Source organism: Trachypithecus francoisi, unplaced genomic scaffold, assembly GCF_009764315.1.
Source record: "Trachypithecus francoisi isolate TF-2019V2 unplaced genomic scaffold, Tfra_2.0 Lachesis_group11, whole genome shotgun sequence".
In the NCBI taxonomy this organism is placed as follows: Eukaryota; Metazoa; Chordata; class Mammalia; order Primates; family Cercopithecidae; genus Trachypithecus; species Trachypithecus francoisi.
The window spans coordinates 56,897,521-56,917,119 of record NW_022681456.1 but is presented as its reverse complement, the minus strand read 5'-3'; the positions used below and the strand labels follow the sequence as shown (position 1 = coordinate 56,917,119).

General features: G+C 35.7%; 1 protein-coding gene across 4 annotated transcripts in view; it reads left to right on the top strand.

Annotated features, from left to right (window-relative positions):
- ZDHHC17 (zinc finger DHHC-type palmitoyltransferase 17) overlaps nt 1–19,599 on the top strand; it is a 90,335-nt gene that overhangs the window by 27,254 nt on the left and 43,482 nt on the right. For 2 of the 4 annotated variants that reach the window (XM_033221195.1, XM_033221198.1), the window contains exons 2-5: nt 6,097–6,200; nt 13,647–13,769; nt 17,711–17,788; nt 18,379–18,538. In XM_033221195.1, the coding sequence (XP_033077086.1) occupies nt 6,097–6,200; nt 13,647–13,769; nt 17,711–17,788; nt 18,379–18,538 (465 nt within the window). The remainder of the gene's footprint in view (nt 1–6,096; nt 6,201–13,646; nt 13,770–17,710; nt 17,789–18,378; nt 18,539–19,599) is intronic. The other 2 variants (XM_033221196.1, XM_033221199.1) reach the window with 2 other exon arrangements.

The window sequence follows — 19,599 nt, the reverse complement described above, 5'->3', positions numbered from 1 at the left end:
TGACACTCATCTGTAGTCCCAGCTACTCTGGAGACTGAGGCAGGAGAATCAGTTGAACCCAGGAGATGGAGGTTGCAGCGAGCCAAGATAATACCACTGCACTTCAGCCTGGGTGACAGAGCAGGACTCTGTCTATCTCTAAATAAATGAATAAATAAATATCCGTCAAATGTCTGTGGAAAGACATTACAATATACTGCATACAATACAATACATACATTGTTACACATACATGTATAGATATGGATTAATGTTAAAAGGAAATGAAGTGAAAACCATTATTTAAGGAAGCTAAGGTTGATGAATATTTTCCCAAATGTTTTCCTAAATCAGTTTTGTTCAGTCTTTCGTGAAAGACAGTTTATCACAAAGATGAACCTTACGTTCTCACCCGTACATGAAAGCTAAAGAAGTTAATCTCAGAGAGTAGAATAGTGGTTACTAGAGGCAGGAAAGAGGAGGAGGAGGATAAAGGTTGGTTAATGGATATAAAAGTACAGCTAGTTAGGAGGAATAAGTCCTAGTGTTCTGTAGTGCTACAGAGTGACTAATTAACAATTTATTGTATATTTTCAAATATAGAAGCACAGATTTTGAATGTTTCCAACACAAATGATCAATTTTGAGGTGATGGATATGCTGATTATCCTGTTTTGGTCATTGTACATTGTATACATGTTTTGAAATATAACACTGTATCCCATAAATACGTATAATTATTATGTGTCAATTAAAAGTAATAAAAGCCGAGAAAACATGGTGTTTCAGATAGGTTGTAAGAGTCTGTCTTGAGTATAGTGCCATCTGCTGGCACTGTTAACTAATTACATTTATTTAGAAGAGTTATTTTTGATTTTGTAGGGGAAACTGGTTTTTCTTGCCATTTGTTGTTCACCTGGTTCTGTATTTTTATGCTTATGCCCTCTTTTTATTATAAACAATAAGCATTCCTTTAAAAATCCTTCTGATATTCCTATAATTTAGAAGAAATCGCTACCTTAGATTTTCCTTTGTTGCCAATTCCCCCCCCCCCCCCCCCCAATTTCTATGGCTGTAGCAAAATGCCTTTATTTTGCAAATGTAATTTGGGGTGAAATAATTTTCTTAAAAGGAGCTTTATATGTATGCTTTTTGTTTGTTTGTTTATTTTTTGAGAAGGAGTCTCGCTCTGTCGCCCAGGCTGGAGTGCAGTGCAGTGGCGCGATCTCGGCTGACTGCAAGCTCCGCCTCCCGGGTTCACGCCATTCCTCCTGTCTTAGCCTCCAGAGTAGCTGGGACTACAGGCATGAGCCACCACCCCTGGCTAATTTTTTGTATTTTTAGTAGAGACGGAGTTTCACCATGTTAGCCAGGATGGTCTCAATCTCTTGACCTCGTGATCCACCCGCCTCGGCCTCCCAGAGTGCTGGGAGTACAGGCGTGAGCCACCGCGCCCGACAAAGCCTCGAGATCGAATCTCGTCATGTTGATTTCTCTTAGCCGCAGTGTTTTATCACAGCTCAACTTATCCCAGTTCTTCCCATTCCTGTCTACCATTCCTGTCTACTGTCTTCTACCTATAGTAGCAGATTTTGGAGGTAATTTCTCTTCTTTCAGTTTTCTTCAAAGCCATGGCTATTAAAACAAACAAAAAAACCTTATGACTGTCAACTAGATAATGTTAAGAATCTTCCAAGTGGCTATAATTTTTTAAAATATATGAAATCATTGTATGTTCCCCTTAGAAAGAACTTGGAGAGTGTCTAATCTAGAAGTTTCAGAACTTTTTTTTTAGAAAGCAGCTAAACCTTTAATTGAAGAAATCTTGTATAAAGCTGCATGTGCTGGGTCGTACATAAGCAAACCCAAACCCAATTCAATGAAAACAGTGACATGAAACTTATGTCTATCTAGAGACGTTATCAGTTGGAAACCGCCAACTAACCTCTAACTTAGGACCTTCTACTGGGTCATGATCCAGTAAAGCAAATGCATAGCTAGTATGGCTAATCAAGTAATTGCTTTGCTTCCAGGTTCAGCCTGTAGAAACCCTGTGCTCATGCTCTGAAGCTGTGCTCTCTGAACCTCTTCTGGTTATTAGTGTTGTCAGATTGATGAGTTGTCCTATGCTCCGATAAACTATGCTAAATTTAATTCGCTTAAAGTTTTTAATACCCAGTATCTAAAAACAAATAACGAAGTGCTTTGTTTAAGATGGGAATGAGGCTGAGTGCAGTGGCTCACGCCTGTAATCCCAGCACTTTGGGAGGCCAAAGTGGCGGATCACTTGAGGCCAGGAGTTTCAGACCAGCCTGGCCAACATGGTGAAACCCTGTCTCTACTAAAAATACAAAAATTAGCCAAGCGTGGTGGTGTGCGCCTGTAGTCCCAGCTAATCAGGAGGCTGAGGCAGGAGAATCGATTGTACCTGGGAGGCAGAGGTTGCAGTGAGCTGAGATCATGCGACTGCACTCCAGCCTGGGTGACAGAGTGAGGCTCTGCCTCTAAAGAAGGGAATGAATGTGTGGAGTTTGAAATCTCTGAGCTCTTCCACTCTTACCTTGAGGCACCTCAGAGGAACTGTTTGCTTATTTTATTCATCCCTTTTTACAAAGGAGAGATCTGTACCCTATAGCAGTTAATTGACTTGCTAGGTAGTCCCTAGGTAGGGGAGTGGCAGACTTTCAGTTCATTAGCCTCTCAGTCAAGGATTTTTTTTTCTGTTATACGAAGCTGCTTCTAATGGAATTACTGTATTCTTAAAAGTTACAATGACCCACATACATATTTTAAAATTAATCTTGCTTTTCTTGGTAGAGATAGCAATTAAACTGCTTCTTGGTTTCCATTAACATTGAGGAAAAAGGACAGGATTTTAAAGAATTGAATTAACTAAATATTTGTATGTTGAAAATATATTTAATATATAAAAGCAAATTTTTAACTTAAAATTATTGTCTACATTTGTTAGATATGCTTATTTATATGAACAAGTTAAAAATATGTTTTTAAATTAGAACTGTTACTCCTAGGCCTATTGATAGTTGTGGTTATCTTGATAGAGTGTTGTCATTTGTCACATTGACAAGGTACTAGTCCCAGAGATAAACCAGTATCCAGTCTGTTTAAAAGTGAGAAACAAAGTTCTTTATTACAAAATTTGGTAATAAAGCAGGTTGGAGATTTTCTTATACACCTTTTCTTTGGTGAGTATAGCTCTGCCGCTCTAGAATTATTCGAGATATGTTTAATTAAAGGCATCTTTTAAAAAATCAGATACCTTTTACTAAAGAAGTAAAAACAACCTTATAGGTGGCACAAAACAGATACTGATATTGGTTAATTTTAATATGTTACTGGAAAAAAGTCTAATTTCCAGTAACATTTGTAAGCTCACATTTGGCAATGTCAGTGAAACAAACTGAGAATACAATTTAATCATTATGTACAGTAAGTGAGGTCTCTGGGCATGAAAATAAAATTAAAGTTACTTGAAAACTTTATGATAGTAATCCTCAGAAAGATACTTATTTTTATTCTATTAATATTATTTGTATGTAAAAGCAATGTATTTGTCCATAGTAAAAAAGAATAGCATTTTGCCGTAGCACATTTTCAAATTCAGAGTTGTTTCAAGTTATGTTATTACCTTTTGGATATTATGTTGTCCTCATCTGTGTTTTTACTTATTATTGGAAGGCTCTTGCTTACAATATTTGACTTACTTTTCTTCCCTACTTTGTATTTCCATTCTGGATTGGAAGTCCTTCAGGATGACAGGCTGTATTTTGTATACATGCACAGTGATGCTCTGAGCCATAGTGGAGCCTAGTGCAAAAGGAACAGTTAATGATTCTGATGCTGTCTCTGTTTTAAAATGTTGATGTTTGGTTCATGGGTGTGTGTGTGTGTGTGTGTGTGTGTTGCATTGGTTTTGTTTTAAAAATATTCCATTAAAATGTTGTTGTTTTTGTTGTTGATCTTGATTACTGAGTTTTTTGACACTCTCTTTAACGTTGCACATGTCTTACCCTATCCTGGGTGGGGTCCCGGTGTTCATTGTAGAGAGCTTTATGTATAATAGGCTCTCAATACATGTTTTGTTGGGTATATTATTCCATTCTCCCTGAAAGCTGTGATCAAGTTTTTATTCTTTTTCAAGTATCTTACAGCCGTATAGATGTCAAAGTTGAAGGTTAAAAAAACTGTTTTCCCTGTGGTTGGAGAGAATAGAATCAGAAAAGAAAATTTAGACATAAGAAAGTGTTACTGGCTTAGAAGTATTTTTCTTTACCCCACTGAATATAGAGCATAGACAGATTGAAAACTGGAATTCTGTGGAGAAATTAAATAGAAAAGATTTAAAGAAATTAAATGGATAAGTCTTATGTATTGGCTTGCTTTGTTAGTTATTCAGAACATTGTATGTACTCAAAATACTAAGCCTACTTAAGCTATTCTATTTTAATGGAGTTTGAGAACAACCTCTTAAAAAATCATTTAGTGAACTATCTGCAGTATATTGTGAATCTTGGCTTAAGAATTATGTATATTTTCTTTCTTCTACTAATGTGGATATATAATTATTCCTGAGGTATTTTAACATTGGCTATAGCATTTTCATAAGGAACTAAGCATTTACTTGTTGAAAGATTATATGCTAAGCAGAATTTGTTTGTGTGAAACTTTTAAATTCCTTTTCATTGAAAATATTCAGATTGATAGTCTTCTAAATTTATGGTTCATACGAATGAGTTTTAGAACTTCCCACACTATTTGAATGGCTAGAGTAAGCTAAATAGCTTTTTCCTCTAGTAAAATACTCTTAACTTTGTATGATTAAGTATCAGTGGAAGGTGATTTATCAGAGGCAAAAGAGCATATAGTGTTCTAAGGATTTCTTTCCAAATATTTTATGATTTTTCGTTTTATTTATATTTACACATATGTTTGTGAAAAATATCAGAAACACAGCAGTTTCAACAGATGTTATTGGAGCTGAACAAACTCAGTTTTTCTGTTTTTATATAAAAGAAACAATTGTATTTTAGTGCTGCGTTGTATTGGGGAAATTGACTATATATAGCAAATTTTGTATTTTTGATAGAAAATTGTAGCATGTAAGCTATGAATGGATGTAATATTCTTTGAAACTGTCATTTAAATTTTTATGTAAATTAAATCTTATATGTATAGATTTTTATATAAAACCTTTTTAAAAGGATATTGACATTTTTAGGCCTATTCAAGCAGATCTACCTTTTATCAGCACTGCTCCATTCCTTAATCATTTAATGGTAGCTGGGAGCATGAAAGAGTTTTAGGAAAGGTGATATCTGAGAATAATAGAAAAACAATATCCATAGGTTCCTTCCTTTAGGACCTTAGAGTTTATTTGAGGAATAGGGGAGTGCATGTGATGAAGGTTTTAAAAGTAGAGTGTAAGAGCTGTGGGTCTTATTAGAATAATAGAAAAGTTGTTCAGAGAGAATGAGTTGATTTGATGATGAGGTAAGAGAGTTCTATGGAGCTGAAGATTAACCTCAGTTGCTAAGTTGTTACTTGTTTCTAATCTTACAGATTTTTTTAGCTTGAGAGTGTATAAAATGGGTAGATCTCTTTGAACAAGCTTTTTCCCCAAAGAGTGTAGACTTGGCCACACACACACACGGTGGCTCACGCCTGTAATCCCAGCACTTTGGGAGGCTGAGGCGGGCGGATCACAAGATCAGGAGATCCACACCATCCTGGCTAACATGGTGAAACCCTGTCTCAACTAAAAATACAAAAAATTAGCCGGGTGTGGTGGCACATGCCTGTAGTCTCAACTACTCAGGAGGCTGAGGCAGGAGAATCGCTTGAACCCAGGAGGCGGAGGTTATAGTGAACTGAGATTGCATTACTGCACTCCAGCCTGGGCGACAGAGTGAGACTCCATCTCAAAAAATAAAAAAAAAAAAAAATAAATAAAAGAGTATAGACTTTAGAATAAGGTAAACTTAATTATTTCAGTAATTAGCATTTCTCAAACAACAAAAAGCACTACTATAATATATATAAATATTTTCTGTACCTCTTTTTTCAATTCTTGCCTGTGTGTGATTTTCTTTTTAACAGGAAATCAAACCCCAAAGCCATTATAACCATGGATATGGTGAACCTCTTGGACGGAAAACTCATATTGATGATTACAGCACATGGGACATAGTCAAGGCTACACAGTAAGGTTTTTGTTGTAGTTGTTTTCTTTGGCATGTATATTTCAAGTGAAATATGAATCTGAATAATAGTCATATTACCTTGGGAAAAACATCCGTATATCTCAATTAAAAAATTAGTTTATGGGCTGGGTGTGGTGGCTCACACCTGTAATCTCAGCACTCTGGGAGGACAAGGAGGGTGGATCACCTGAGGTCAGGAGTTTGAGACCAGCCTGACCAACATGGTGAAACCCCGTCTCTACTAAAAATATAAAAATTAGCCGGGCATGGTGGTGGATGCCTGTAATCCCAGCTACTTGGGAGGCGGAGGCAGGAGAATCGCTTGAACCCATGAGGCGGAGGTTGCAGTGAGCCGAGATTGTGCCACTGCATTCCAGCCTAGGCAACAAGAGTGAAACTCTGTCTCACGCACACAAAAAAAAAGAAAAGAAAATTTAGTTTATTTCCCATTGGTTAATTGAATGTGTCTGTTTGCTTTTGGTACTTGCTGATCTTTCCAGAAGTATATTATTAGGCCCTAAGAATATTAAGGTTAGTTATGGTGAATTGGAAAATTTTGTTAGAATTAAAGCACTTTAAATGGAAAACATTAGTGTGCACCCAATATTCTGCCCCCCCGCAACCAGGTACACAGATTAGAAATAAGACGTAGTTAATGTCATACTTACTTATTTATTTAACCCGTGCTAAGGGAAATATCACAGAGTTTTCTGAAATATCGTCAAAATACCGTATTATCAGTCTTTGAGGAAGGGAAAGGAAAAGGATAAATCTGACTTTTTATAATGCAAATTATATGGAAGTTGAAATAACAACAGTTATTTTCATCTGCAAAGAGGAGAAACTAGTTCATAGGTTCTTGAGCTTTAAGAATTGTCTGAAATTGGACAGATGTGGAAGTTCATGCCTGTAATCCTAACACTTTGGGAGGCCAATGTGGGAAGATCACTTGAGATCAGGAGTTTGAGACCAGCTTGGGCAACAGAATGAGACCCTGTCTCTACAAAAAAAAAAAAAAAAAGTAGGGCATTGTATTAGTCTGTTCTCTCACTCCTATAAAGAAATACTGAGTCTCTCACTCCTATAAAGAAATACTGAGACTGGATAATTTATGAAGAAAAGAGGTTTAATTGGCTCATGGCTCTGCAGGCTGTACAGGAAGCATAGCGGCTTCTGCTTCTGAGGAGTCTTCAGGAAACTTTACAATCATGGCAGGAGGTGAAGGGGAAGCGGGTACATCTTACATGGCTGGAGCAGGAGGAAGAGAGAGTGGGGAGGAGGTATTGCACATTTCCAAACAGCCAGATCTCATGAGAACTCTCACAAGAACAGTACCAAAGGGATGGTGCCAAACCATCCATGAAGGATCCATCCCTGTGATCCAGTCACCTCTCACCAGGCCCTATCTCCAACATTGGGGATTACAGTTGAACATAAGATTTGGGTGGGGACATAGATCCAAACCATGTCAGGCGTGATGGCATACTTCTGTGGTCCCAGCTACTCAGAAGGCTGAGGTGGGAGGACTGCTTGTGCCTGAGAGTTTGAGGCTGCAGTGAAATATGGTCATGCCAATACACTCCAGTCTGGGCAAAAGAGTGAGACCCCCCATCTCAAACAAAACAAAACAAAACAAGCAAAAAAAGAATTGTCTGAAGTTCGTTGCATTCCACAGAATTATTAGTCATATTTCCTTAGGGTGTGTATTTTTCTTGGTCTTTCTGATCATCTGCAATATTTCTTCAAGAAGAAATCTTAAAGTGGGATCTGTTATATCAGTAGGTCAACTAAGAAAGACAATATTTTTTATTCATATTGTGAAATTATGAAATAACTATTTCCTAATATAAAGACTTGGTGTGCTTTTGGTTTCTTAATATTCATTATGTATAGTGCTGGAAACCTTAACACTACTCAGTGCAAACCAAATCTCAGAATAATGTGACCTTTATTAGAACTTGCTAAGAAGATGTGAATTACTTAACATTCTTACCTGGGCTCCGGGAGGAGCTTCAGACTTCCCTGAATGCCTTGGAATTATATACAGAATTTTGTGTGTTAGAGCATGTTTCTGGGTAGAGTCCGTGACTTTCATTACATTTTTAAAGAGGTCTGTGATCCCCAAAAAGATTAAAAATGATTGATCTGAACAATTTGATTCTAAGGTGATCTCATCCTTTGCATGGGTTTTGAGTGCAACAACATAGAGAAATCCAATGACAGCTGTAAAGATTGTGTTTCTGTTTTCTTTTGTAAGTTTGTTTGTTTTTAGGTTTAAATAGACTATCTTATCTAAATACAGGTTGAGTATCCCTTATTCGAAGTGCTTGGTACCAGAAGTGTTTTGGATTTTGGATTTTTTAGGATTTTGGAATATTTGCACATACACAATGAGAAATCTTTGGGGTGGGACTCAAGTCTAAACTTGTTTATTTATTTTTCATATACACATAGCCTGAAGGTGCTTTTATAGAATGTTTTTTATGTTTTATGCACCTGTCACATGAGGTCATCTGTGGTATCATGTGCTCAAAAAGTTAAGGATTTTGGAATATTTCATGTTTTGGATTTTTGAATTAGAGATGCCCAACCTGTGGGTTTTTATTAGAATGACACATGTAATCTTGTTTTCTCTACACAGAAAGCAACAACAAAAACTAGACAAAACCCCAAAATTTGTGTCTTTAGAATGTAGTTTATTTTGTTCGTAGTCTTCCCTTTTCTACTTGATATTTGCTTAGAAATTGTTAATTATTTACAGTGGGAGGAAGAGGCACAGTACTACATTTTGATACATAAGTTCAATTCACTTTTAAAAATATGTGAGTCCAGGCCGGGCACAGTTTCCTTAAGTTCTGTGTTTCCTGACTTATATCTGCTTGTTGCATCCATTATTGAGAGTTGGGGTATTAAAGCCTGTAGCTCTTGCTGTAGAACTATCTGTTTCTCTCTTCAGTTCTGTCAATTTTTGCTTCAAATATTTTAATGATGTTATAAGTTAAATGTTCAATGCTTTTAATTTATAATTGTATATCTTCTTGCTGAATTGAACCTTTTATTGATATGTAATGTTTTTCTTTGTCTTTTGTAACCATTCTTGATTTAAAGTTTATTTTCTGATATTAGTGTAGCCACTCTTGCTCTCCTCTGGTTACTATTTGCATGGAATTTCTTTTTTCATACTTTCATTTCCAACTCATTTGCCTTTGGATCTAAAGTGTGTCTGTTGTAGATAGCATGTAGTTGGGTCTTTTTTACCCATCTATTCTGCCAACTGTCTTTGGGTTGGAGAGTTTAATCCATTTACATTTAAAGTAATTACTAATAAAGAGGGACTTCTGTCATTTTGCCATTTGTTTTCTTTCTTTTTTTTTTTTTTTTTGAGACAGAGTCTTGCTTTGTCGCCCAGGCTGGCTTGCCGTGGTGCAATCTCGGCTCACTGCAATCTCTACCTTCCGAGTTCAAGCAATTCTCCTGCCTCAGCCTCCTAAGTAGCTGGAATTACAGGCATGCACCACCACGCCCAGCTAATTTTTGTATTTTTAGTAGAGACGGGGTTTCACCATGTTGGTCAGGCTGGTCTCAAACTCCTGACCTTGTGATCCGCCTGCCTCGGCCTCCCAAAGGGCTGGGATTACAGGCACCAACCTCTGCGCCTGGCCTCCATTTGTTTTCTATATGCCATATAGTTTTTTTTCCTTCTCATTTCCTACATTACTGAATGTTTTGTGTTTAGTTCAATTTTTGTAGTGAAATGTTTAAGTTTCTTTCTCATTCCTTTCGTGTATATCCTGTAGTTACTTTTCTTTGCAGATAACTATGGATATTACACTTAACATCCTAAAGTTATAACACTCATATGATTTATATTATTGAATTTATACAGATTAATTCCAATAACCTAATAAACTGTGCTCCTTTACAGCCTCATCTATAGGCTTTTTAGTTGTTGATGTCACAGAACTACATATGTATACGTTGTATTTCGAAAGACATAAAGTAATAATTATTTTAAATGCATTGGTGTCTATAATTATATAGAAACAATATGTAGACACACAGACCAAAATTACAATAATACTAGTGTTTAATAGTTTTTAAATTAATGTATTAGTCTCTTAAATCATGTAGAAAACAAAAAAGTAGAGTTACAAATTATTGTTACGTCTTGCTAGGTTTTATAATTGCCGATGTATTGACTTTTATTGAGATCTTTATTTTTTCGTATGACTTAGAGTTACTGTCTTAGTGTCCCTTAATTTCACCCGGCAGGTCTCCTTTGATCATTTCTTGCAGGGCAGGTCCAGTAGTAACAGATTCTCTCAGTCATTATTTGGGAATGTCTTAATTTCTCCCCCACTTTTGAAGGACAGTTTTGCTGAATACAGAATTTTTGATTGGCATTGATTTTCTTTTAGCACTTTGGATATGTCAGCCTGTTACCTTCTGGCCTCCAAAGTTTCTGATGAGAAATCTGCTTATAATCTTATTGAGGATCCTTGTATGTGACCAGTTGCTTCTCTCTTGTTCCTTTCAAGATTCTCTCTTTGTCTTTGTCTTTCAAAAGTTTGATTATAATATGTCTCAGTGTGAGTGTCTTGGAGTTCCTTTTACGTTGACTTCATTGATGTTTATATTCAAATTTAGGAAGTTTCCAGCTATTATTTTTTTCAAGTATTCTCTCTGTCTCTTTCTCTCTCTCTCTCTTTTTCTGGAACTTTCACAATGTGTGTGTTGTTCTACTTGATGGTGTCCCACAGGTCCCTTAGACTGTCTTCACTTTCCTTTTGTCTTTTTTCTTTCTGCTCCTCACACTTGATAGTAATTGCTATTGCTCTGTCTTCATGTTTGCTGACTCTTTCTTCTGTCTTTGAAGACATTTCTGTCTTTGAATCCATATAATGACTTCAGTTATTGTACATTTTAGTTCTAGACTTTTTTCTGGTTTCTTTTTAGGTATTTTATCTTTTTATGAATACAGGTTCTACCAGCTTACATTGATTTGACTTTTCAGCTATACAGTGGTGCAAAAGTGGTACACATTCAGTAGAAATCATGCATCAAGTATGATGCATACAGCCATTCTTTTTTTTTTTTTTCCACTTTCAGTGCGGTATTCAATAAATTACATGAGGCCAGGCACGGTAGCTCACACCTGTAATCCCAGCTCTTGGGGAAGGCTGAGGTGGGCAGATCGGTTGAGCCCAAGAGTTCAAGACCAGCCTGAGCAACATAGTGAAACTGCATCTCTACTAAAAATACAAAAAAAGAGCCGAGCGTGGTGGCGCACACCTGTGGTCCCAGCTACTTGGGAGGCTAAAGTGGGAGGATTGCTTGAGCCCTGGGGGTGGAGATTACAGGGAGCTATGATTGCGCCGCTGCACTCCAGCCTCAGTGACAGAGTGAGACCCTGTCTCAATAAAAAAATTACATGAGATATTTATTATAAAACAGGCTTTGTCTTAGATGATTTTGTTCAGAGTGTCATTGTCCTTTCCCACATTGTGGAGGTCAGATCCCAGAGCTATCCCCTCGTTCTTTATAGGGAGTATGAACCACTCGTCTTGCCTCTCTAGGGAAGGGGCAGAGTTCAGTAAGCCTGTGGGAGAATTCTCAACTTATACCCACATCATAAACGCCACTGGTGAGGCAATGGTAATTACTCAGCTCTCCATATAGCCTGGGCTGATGTCTGGTGATATGGTGGGAAAAGGAACCTCTGTAACTTGTTACCTTCCAGTTGGACCGGGACTTGTACTTTAATCCAATTGGCCATTCCCTTCACCCTGGCATTCCATAAGATACCCAAAAATACAGATGGCCACCAAAACCGGAGAGATATGACAAATTCTTTTAATCCCACTATATATATGTTGACTTGATAGGAGTCCCTAGGGGTTGCATAATGAATTTAAGGCCCGAAACCAAATAGCTGCTGGGTTTGAATCAGCACTCTTCTGGTGGTCAACTATAGGTAAGAATGTGAATTGCATTAACTCCATCTATTATAATCAATAGATTTGTCAATTATACTTGGGATGCCCTCAAAGGGGTGACTAGCTAGTTAGATACCACCAGCCGAATGGCCTGGAAAAACCGGCTTGCATTAATCATGATACTAGCAGAAAAAAGGGTGTATGTGTGATGCTGGATGGGAAATGTACTTTTATTCCCAACAATAATGCCCCAGATAGGATCATCACAAAAGCTTTACAAGGTTTAACATCTCTAGCCAACGAGCTGGCAGAGAATGCTGGAATTGATGACCCATTTACAGGTTGGCTAGAAGATTGGTGTGGAAAATGGAAAGGCAGTCCTTACATCTCTCTCAATTGTGGCAGAAGTCTTAGCAGCAGTGGGATGTTGTGTTATCCTTTGTGTGAGGGGACTAGCATAGAGAGTAATTGAAACAGCTATTAATAAACAAATTACCAGCAAAATAACCTGCTACTATTAAAAACCAAATTAGACTCTCTCTCCTATGAGGAAGATAGTAAATGACTTCTAGAGTGATTCAAGGACCAGAAGAGTTCAAATGAAAATTAAACCAAAAGAATTACGTAGAAAAGAGAAGGGAATTTGTGAGAAAACATTTTAAATGGTCCATTTTCAAGGCATGATAAATCTAAGCACTGGCTGCCAGCCTGCAAATGTAACAAATTACATGGCTCATGCACCTAGTAGGTCACAATAAGTTAACAGAATGTAGAGGAGGGGTCAGCCCATAAAAGGGAAGAAAGCTTCATTATTGTGAAATCAAAACTTAAGCATGGAAAAGGACGGGGTAAGGGGGATAATAGAACTTAGGCAACATCTGGGAGGATTGTAACCCCATAGTACTCGACCAGTGAGGAACTAGGGGAGGGACTTGTGTGCTAGGAGATAAATTGCCTGCTGTAGCTGCCCTGGGTGTGCCTGCCAGACACCTGTTACTGTAAGACTGCTGTTAAGTCTCACTTTCGCCATTCTTCGTGCCTCTTAGTCCATTCTTTGGGTTTGGACGATTGCGCGTGTTTCTCACACTGGGGCTTGTATAACGTCCTTTCTTCTTGATATTCTTCTGAATCATTTATATGCATCTTATTACTGATTTTTATATATTTAATATTTTTTAATTTGTGTGTATTTTTTACACTCTACCTTAAGAGTTTGGTGGGATAAATGGTAATAAAATTAAAAAAAAGCTACCGATTGAAATTTTATTTCTGGTGTACTTTTTTCTTCCGTATAGTGAGATTTTACAGTCTTATAAGTGAGACATTTTAGAACTGTAAAATGGATTAGTAAAAGCTTTTGGAATATTGACATTTTAAAAGTTATATTCTATGTTGAGAAATACATTTTAATTCCTAGTATCAAAATGAGGAATTATTTTTGTCTCAAAATGTTATTTTTAGCTTTACATTTCTTGTTAAATAATAATGCCGTATTTTCTTTCTTTTCTAGATATGGAATATATGAACGCTGTCGAGAATTGGTGGAAGCAGGTTATGATGTGCGGCAACCGGACAAAGAAAATGTTACACTCCTCCATTGGGCTGCCATCAATAACAGAATAGACTTAGTCAAGTATGTATTTTCTCTATTTTTAATTATTAAAACTTAACTTTTTATGGTTATAAAATTAATGGAAGTAATTGTTATAAAAACTAATACTTTCTAAAATTCATGGCTTTTAGAATATAGATTCTGTGTACCTTGTTTTTCTGAAAAAGAAAAATTGCTTTTAACTTATATTGAATGTTTATATTAGCCAAGTACTGTACTGAGTACTTTTCCATATGTGTTTTCTTTAGTTCTTAATTCTTAATATAACCCCATATAAAATATAACAATTGTTACTGCCCTACTGCTGGCGAAACTGAAGCACAGACAGTTTAAGTATACTACCCAGTGACCCAAGCTAATAAAGATTGGAGTCAGGACCTGAACTCAGGCAGTCCTAACTTGGTGTTCACATTCCGAATGTGGATTCTGTGGAGAAAACAGCAAAAGGAAAGAAAGTTGAAATGATAATAGGTAATAATAATCTGATTTAACTGTTCACACCAGCATAAGTGATGAATACTTGCATAGCAAGTGTAAAATGATTTTTATCCATTACTGTTAATGTTTGTTTAGTATTAATAAGAAGTAGTTAGATCTAAGAGTCAAGATGATAGGAAATCTTAGCAAATCTTGTTTAGTAGTCTTTTGACTCTATGGACACAATATATTTACAGAAAGACATGAATTTTTGTTGTTGTTGTTGAGATGGGTGCTTACTCTCACTCAGGTTGGAGTGTAGTGGTACAATCTTGGCACACTGCAACCTCACCTCCCATGCCCAAGCGATCCTCCCGCTTCATACTCCCGAGTAGCTTGGACCACAGGCGAATACCACCACGCCCAAGTCATATATATATATGTATATATATGTATATATATATGTATATATGTATATATATGTGTATATATATATGTATATATGTATATATATATATGTATATTATATATGTATATATGTATATATGTATATATATATATATATATATATGTATATATATATACGTATATATGTGTGTATATATATATATATGTATATATATGTGTATATATATATATATATATTTTTTTTTTTTTTTTGAAATGGGGTTTTGTTCTTGCTGCCCAGGCTGGAGTGCAATGGCTCGATCTTGGCTCACCGCAACCTCTGCATCCCAGGTTCAAGCAATTCTCCTGCCTCAGCCTCCCGAGTAGTTGGGATTATAGGCATGTGCCAATAGTAAATGATTTCTAGAGTGATTCAAGGACCAGAGGGTTGAAATGAAAGTGAAATATAGGCATGCACCTGTATAAATATAGGCATGTGCCACCACGCCCAGCTAATTTTTTTTTGTATTTTTAGTAGAGACAAGGTTTCTCCATGTTCGTCAGGCTGGTCTCGAACTCCTACCCTCAGGTGATCCACCCGCCAAAAGTGCTGGGATTACAGGCGTGAGCCACTGTGCCTGGCCCTAATTTTTTGTATTTTTGGTAGAGATGGGGTTTCGCCATGTTGCCCAGGCTGGTCTCAAACTCCTGAGCACAGGCAGTTCAACTACCCTGGCCTCCCAAAATGCTGGAATTACAGGCATGAGTTTCCGTGCCCAGATAACACAAATCTAAAATGAACTAAATGAACTACTTGAGATGTTCAGTTAAGTGCAACACACAGAGTGTAGAGACAAATAGGATATTAATGCCAGGTAAAAGAATTCACCCTGAATTGCTACATTTTCAGTGCAATGTCTTGCTGTTCTCTAATTTACTTCCTGAGTGTCAAACTTTGATGGTAAAGGTGCACTAAACATATGTCTTGGCAAAGGCAGAATGGTTGCATGTTAAAATCAACATGGGACTGACACTAAAGTCAGAAATTGCCATCATATAATGAAGTTTAGGGACACAAGAATGAATCTGGACTCAAAGAGTTTGAATTTTAACTATAATTCTAAACTTGAGTAGCAACATCTTAAGATTTAACATTAAGGTGTACAAAGCGCTCGAGCACTGTCAGCTGCGTGATTGCTTCCATGTCAGTAAAACACTTACTTGTGATGCTGAGCAGCTGCTGACTTTCAGTGGGAATATATGCTAGAAAACACAATTTTTCTGTGGCGTATTTATTGACTTTCAACCGTTGTTTCTGTTTACGGCCCAGGTAGTTACTGCTTTCTTTGGAGGTAACAGTTGTGTCTGATTCTTTTGCCTGTCCGGTTTTTGTAATATTCTGGCTTGCTTTTCATCAGTGTCCCCTCTAGAGATGTTTGAGGTTTAAGCTATTTGGGTTTTATCTCTCAAATATTTGTTGGTATCAGTTGTTCATTGATGGTCCCTTCTGAAAACCTAGGATCATTAGTACCGGTCAGAACATTGTTTGATAAAACCTTCTTAATATATTGAGCAAAGAGGCTCAAGATTAAAATTAAGAGTTGTGCAATCTCAGAAGTTTGTAGTTTTGAGCTAGTGTCTTGTAGCTACAAGAAATAACGTGATAAAAATATAATACTGAGAAGTTTACAATGAAAAGTAATAGAAATTATTCGTTTTTTAGGGTGCAGAAAAGTTCCCTCTTCTTGTCAAAAAAAAAGTTGTGCTTTGGAATCAGTTTGGAAATTGCTTATTGACGTAGACCTAGTGATGATTTAAATTCTGCCATGTACCAGTAAAAATGAATCTCAGGAACAGTTGACTATAGAGAAGGGGATGAAATTGCTTTAGAAAAATTCCAGTTATTATTTTTAATAAAATATCATTTCCTATGAGAGTGGTTATTTTGGCTGAGCTTTACTTCTCTTTGGGTTCTAGCCTACCCATTCTCAAAGAACATTTTCAGCATTGTATAATGTACCAAGTACCTTAAAAATGGATTCAGGAATAATTAAATGTTTGCATTATTAATAGTTTAATATTCTGGAAATACTTTGTTAGGTTACTTTGAACCATTTTGCATGATAGAGTGGAATTGGGCCCTTCATTGCATAATGCTTTAAAAGCACCAATTAAACAAATACTTGTTTGCAACCACAAATTTCTGAATTAAACACATGAATAATGTGTTTAATAAGCATGAATAATCACAGGTTAAAAGCTATGTGCATTAAGAGTAAATGCATTACTGATCTAGAGCAATAATCACTTAGAACAGTTTAAGAGTATACATATATCAAGTATTTGATATCATATGCCTTAGATCATTTATATTCAGAATTTATTGCATTGATTATTCCCAAAGAAAGGATTGTAATGAACAGCTAGATCTTGTTCACTTCAGAAGTTATCAAGATGTTATGACAGCAGGGTGCGGCTGCTCGCTCCTGTAATCCCAGCACTTTGGGAGTCCAAAGTAGGAGGATTGTTAGAGTCCAGGAGTTTGAGACCTGCCTGGGCAACATAATGAGATGCTATCTTTCTCTCTCTCTCAAAAAAAAGATATTATGCTGTTAATATTAAGCTTACTAATCTAATAATAAAGTTGCTATTTCTTTTTCAAGCAACATGGCTTTAAAGGCACAAGAAATAAGGCAGAGTAAAGAACCTTTATGTTATACGTATATTGTTTGATTTAATCTACAGTAATCTTAAGGGAAGTTAGGCTTAAAAAGCTGAGCTACCCAAGGTAGACCATGTCTTGCCTATTCTGCAACTAGTCTAATTTCAATTTTCTATATGCTACTATTCAAATCTTTGTAGTTCTTTGAGTACCTTCTTTTTTATGTGATTTTTTTGGGCATTTTTATTCTTTTTTTTTTTTTTTATAACTTAAAAGTTATTTTTCTTTTCTTTATTCTGGAACAAAATAAAATGATGTATTTGACATAAAATTCTGCTAAATATGTTTTTTACACAACCACAAAAGATTATTTATTTTCAAAGATTCAAACTAGCATGAGATCTGAAATGGAAAACATGTATTTACTTATTTTTCACATAATTTCTTAAAATTGAAAATGAAAGTTATTTAAATTATTATAAATTTTGTCTTATAGATACTATATTTCGAAAGGTGCTATTGTGGATCAACTTGGAGGAGACCTGAATTCAACTCCATTGCACTGGGCCACAAGGTTTAAATTTGCTTCTGGATTTTTTCCTTTGGTTCCTTTATTAGTATATAAATGAACAACTTTAAAAAAATGATACACTAAGATGAATAGGAGCGCTTATTATGCCATTAGTTAATATCATTTATATGCTAATGTTTTACTGTGAAATATTACCTGTAAAGAAGCAAAAGTTTATTGTCCAAAGTTTCCCTGGCCATGCTGATATTAATTCAGTTAGTTATAGGATCGGGTTAAACTTTGGCTTTCTAAATGTAATAGTTTTGCAGCATATATATATTTACAATGAAAGAATTAGCTCATTTCTTGGAATGATTGAGATACTATTAGAATGAACATAATAGAAAATAGTAATTATTTACTATATATTAAATAAGTAATGAGTACCTCCATACATTTCCAGACTGTTAATCTAGTTAAGACTTTTAAGAACCGTAAAATCCTAAATGTGTTTTGACATGTATCTATTTTAAAATAACTTTTCAAAATACATATGTAATCTTTCCACCATATCTTATTTTAAAAAGCTCTTTCCAGAGGATCCTGTTTTAAATAACTTTATATATCTAAGTATTTATTCATTTATATTTTAGACAAGGCCATCTATCCATGGTTGTGCAACTAATGAAATATGGTGCAGATCCTTCATTGATTGATGGAGAAGGATGTAGCTGTATTCATCTGGCTGCTCAGTTTGGACATACCTCAATTGTTGCTTATCTCATAGCAAAAGGACAGGTAAAAAAAATCTCGGTATGGATTTTAATCAGATGTTCTTCATAGTTTAAATGCCTAATATTATTGGTGTTGCCTATGTAACAACCTGTTGATATTTAAATAGCACTTTCTGATGAATGAAGAACATAAATATAGTTAGTTTGATATGGAGATATTTAATGTACCTAACATAAAAGTCAGCACGAAAATCATGAACCAGATAATGATTAAGTTGGGTTTTTTATTTCCAAGAGTGATGGAGATAAAGCTCAGAAATTAAGAGAGAAAATATAAGTATCTATTTTTTCATTATGTATTTTGAATGTATCATCTGAATTCATCTAAACTTTTTTGAACTTATTTATTGGTTATTTTCTATATTAAATATCTTTTGAGACGGATACATTTTTAAAAATCAGTTTCTGTTGTATAAGATAATGCTGCTTCTTATCAGAAAAACATCATATTTTAAGTGGTTGTTCCTGATTTTTCTTGAATGTGCAGTGACCATAATCACATTAAATATTACCAGTTTGTATAATCATGTTTTTGTAATAAATGTATTTTGTTAAAAGTAATGTCACTCAGTTTTTCTTTCATGTGTTTTTTCTGGTTATATTTGAACATTAGTTTTATAAGTAAGGATCTCATCATAAGAATTACTAAGATAGATGTATTTAATTTGTTGCTATCAACATGTATTTATTGTTAATTTAAAATTATATGCGGATTTAGAATTTGAATACTATTTCTTTTAATGAAGGCTTACAGTATTTGTTGTTGGCAGTCTCAAGCAGTGGCAGTTGTGTTGTGCATTATAGTTTAGGAAAAGAGGCATAGACTGATTAAGTTAATTGCTGGAAGGGGAGGGGAGTTATTGCCTATTGCTGTGTTAAAAAAACTACCCCCAAAATCTAATGGCTTAAGAACAATACCAACCAATTAATACGTCTCGCAATTTTGTGGGCTTGACTGGATGGTTTTTCTCCTTGGCTGGTGAAATGACTGGTGGGTAGAGTTGTCTGGGGACTTAACTGAGCTGGAAGATTGGCTCACATATCTTGTGACTTGATAGGAATGGCTACAAACTGCTTAAC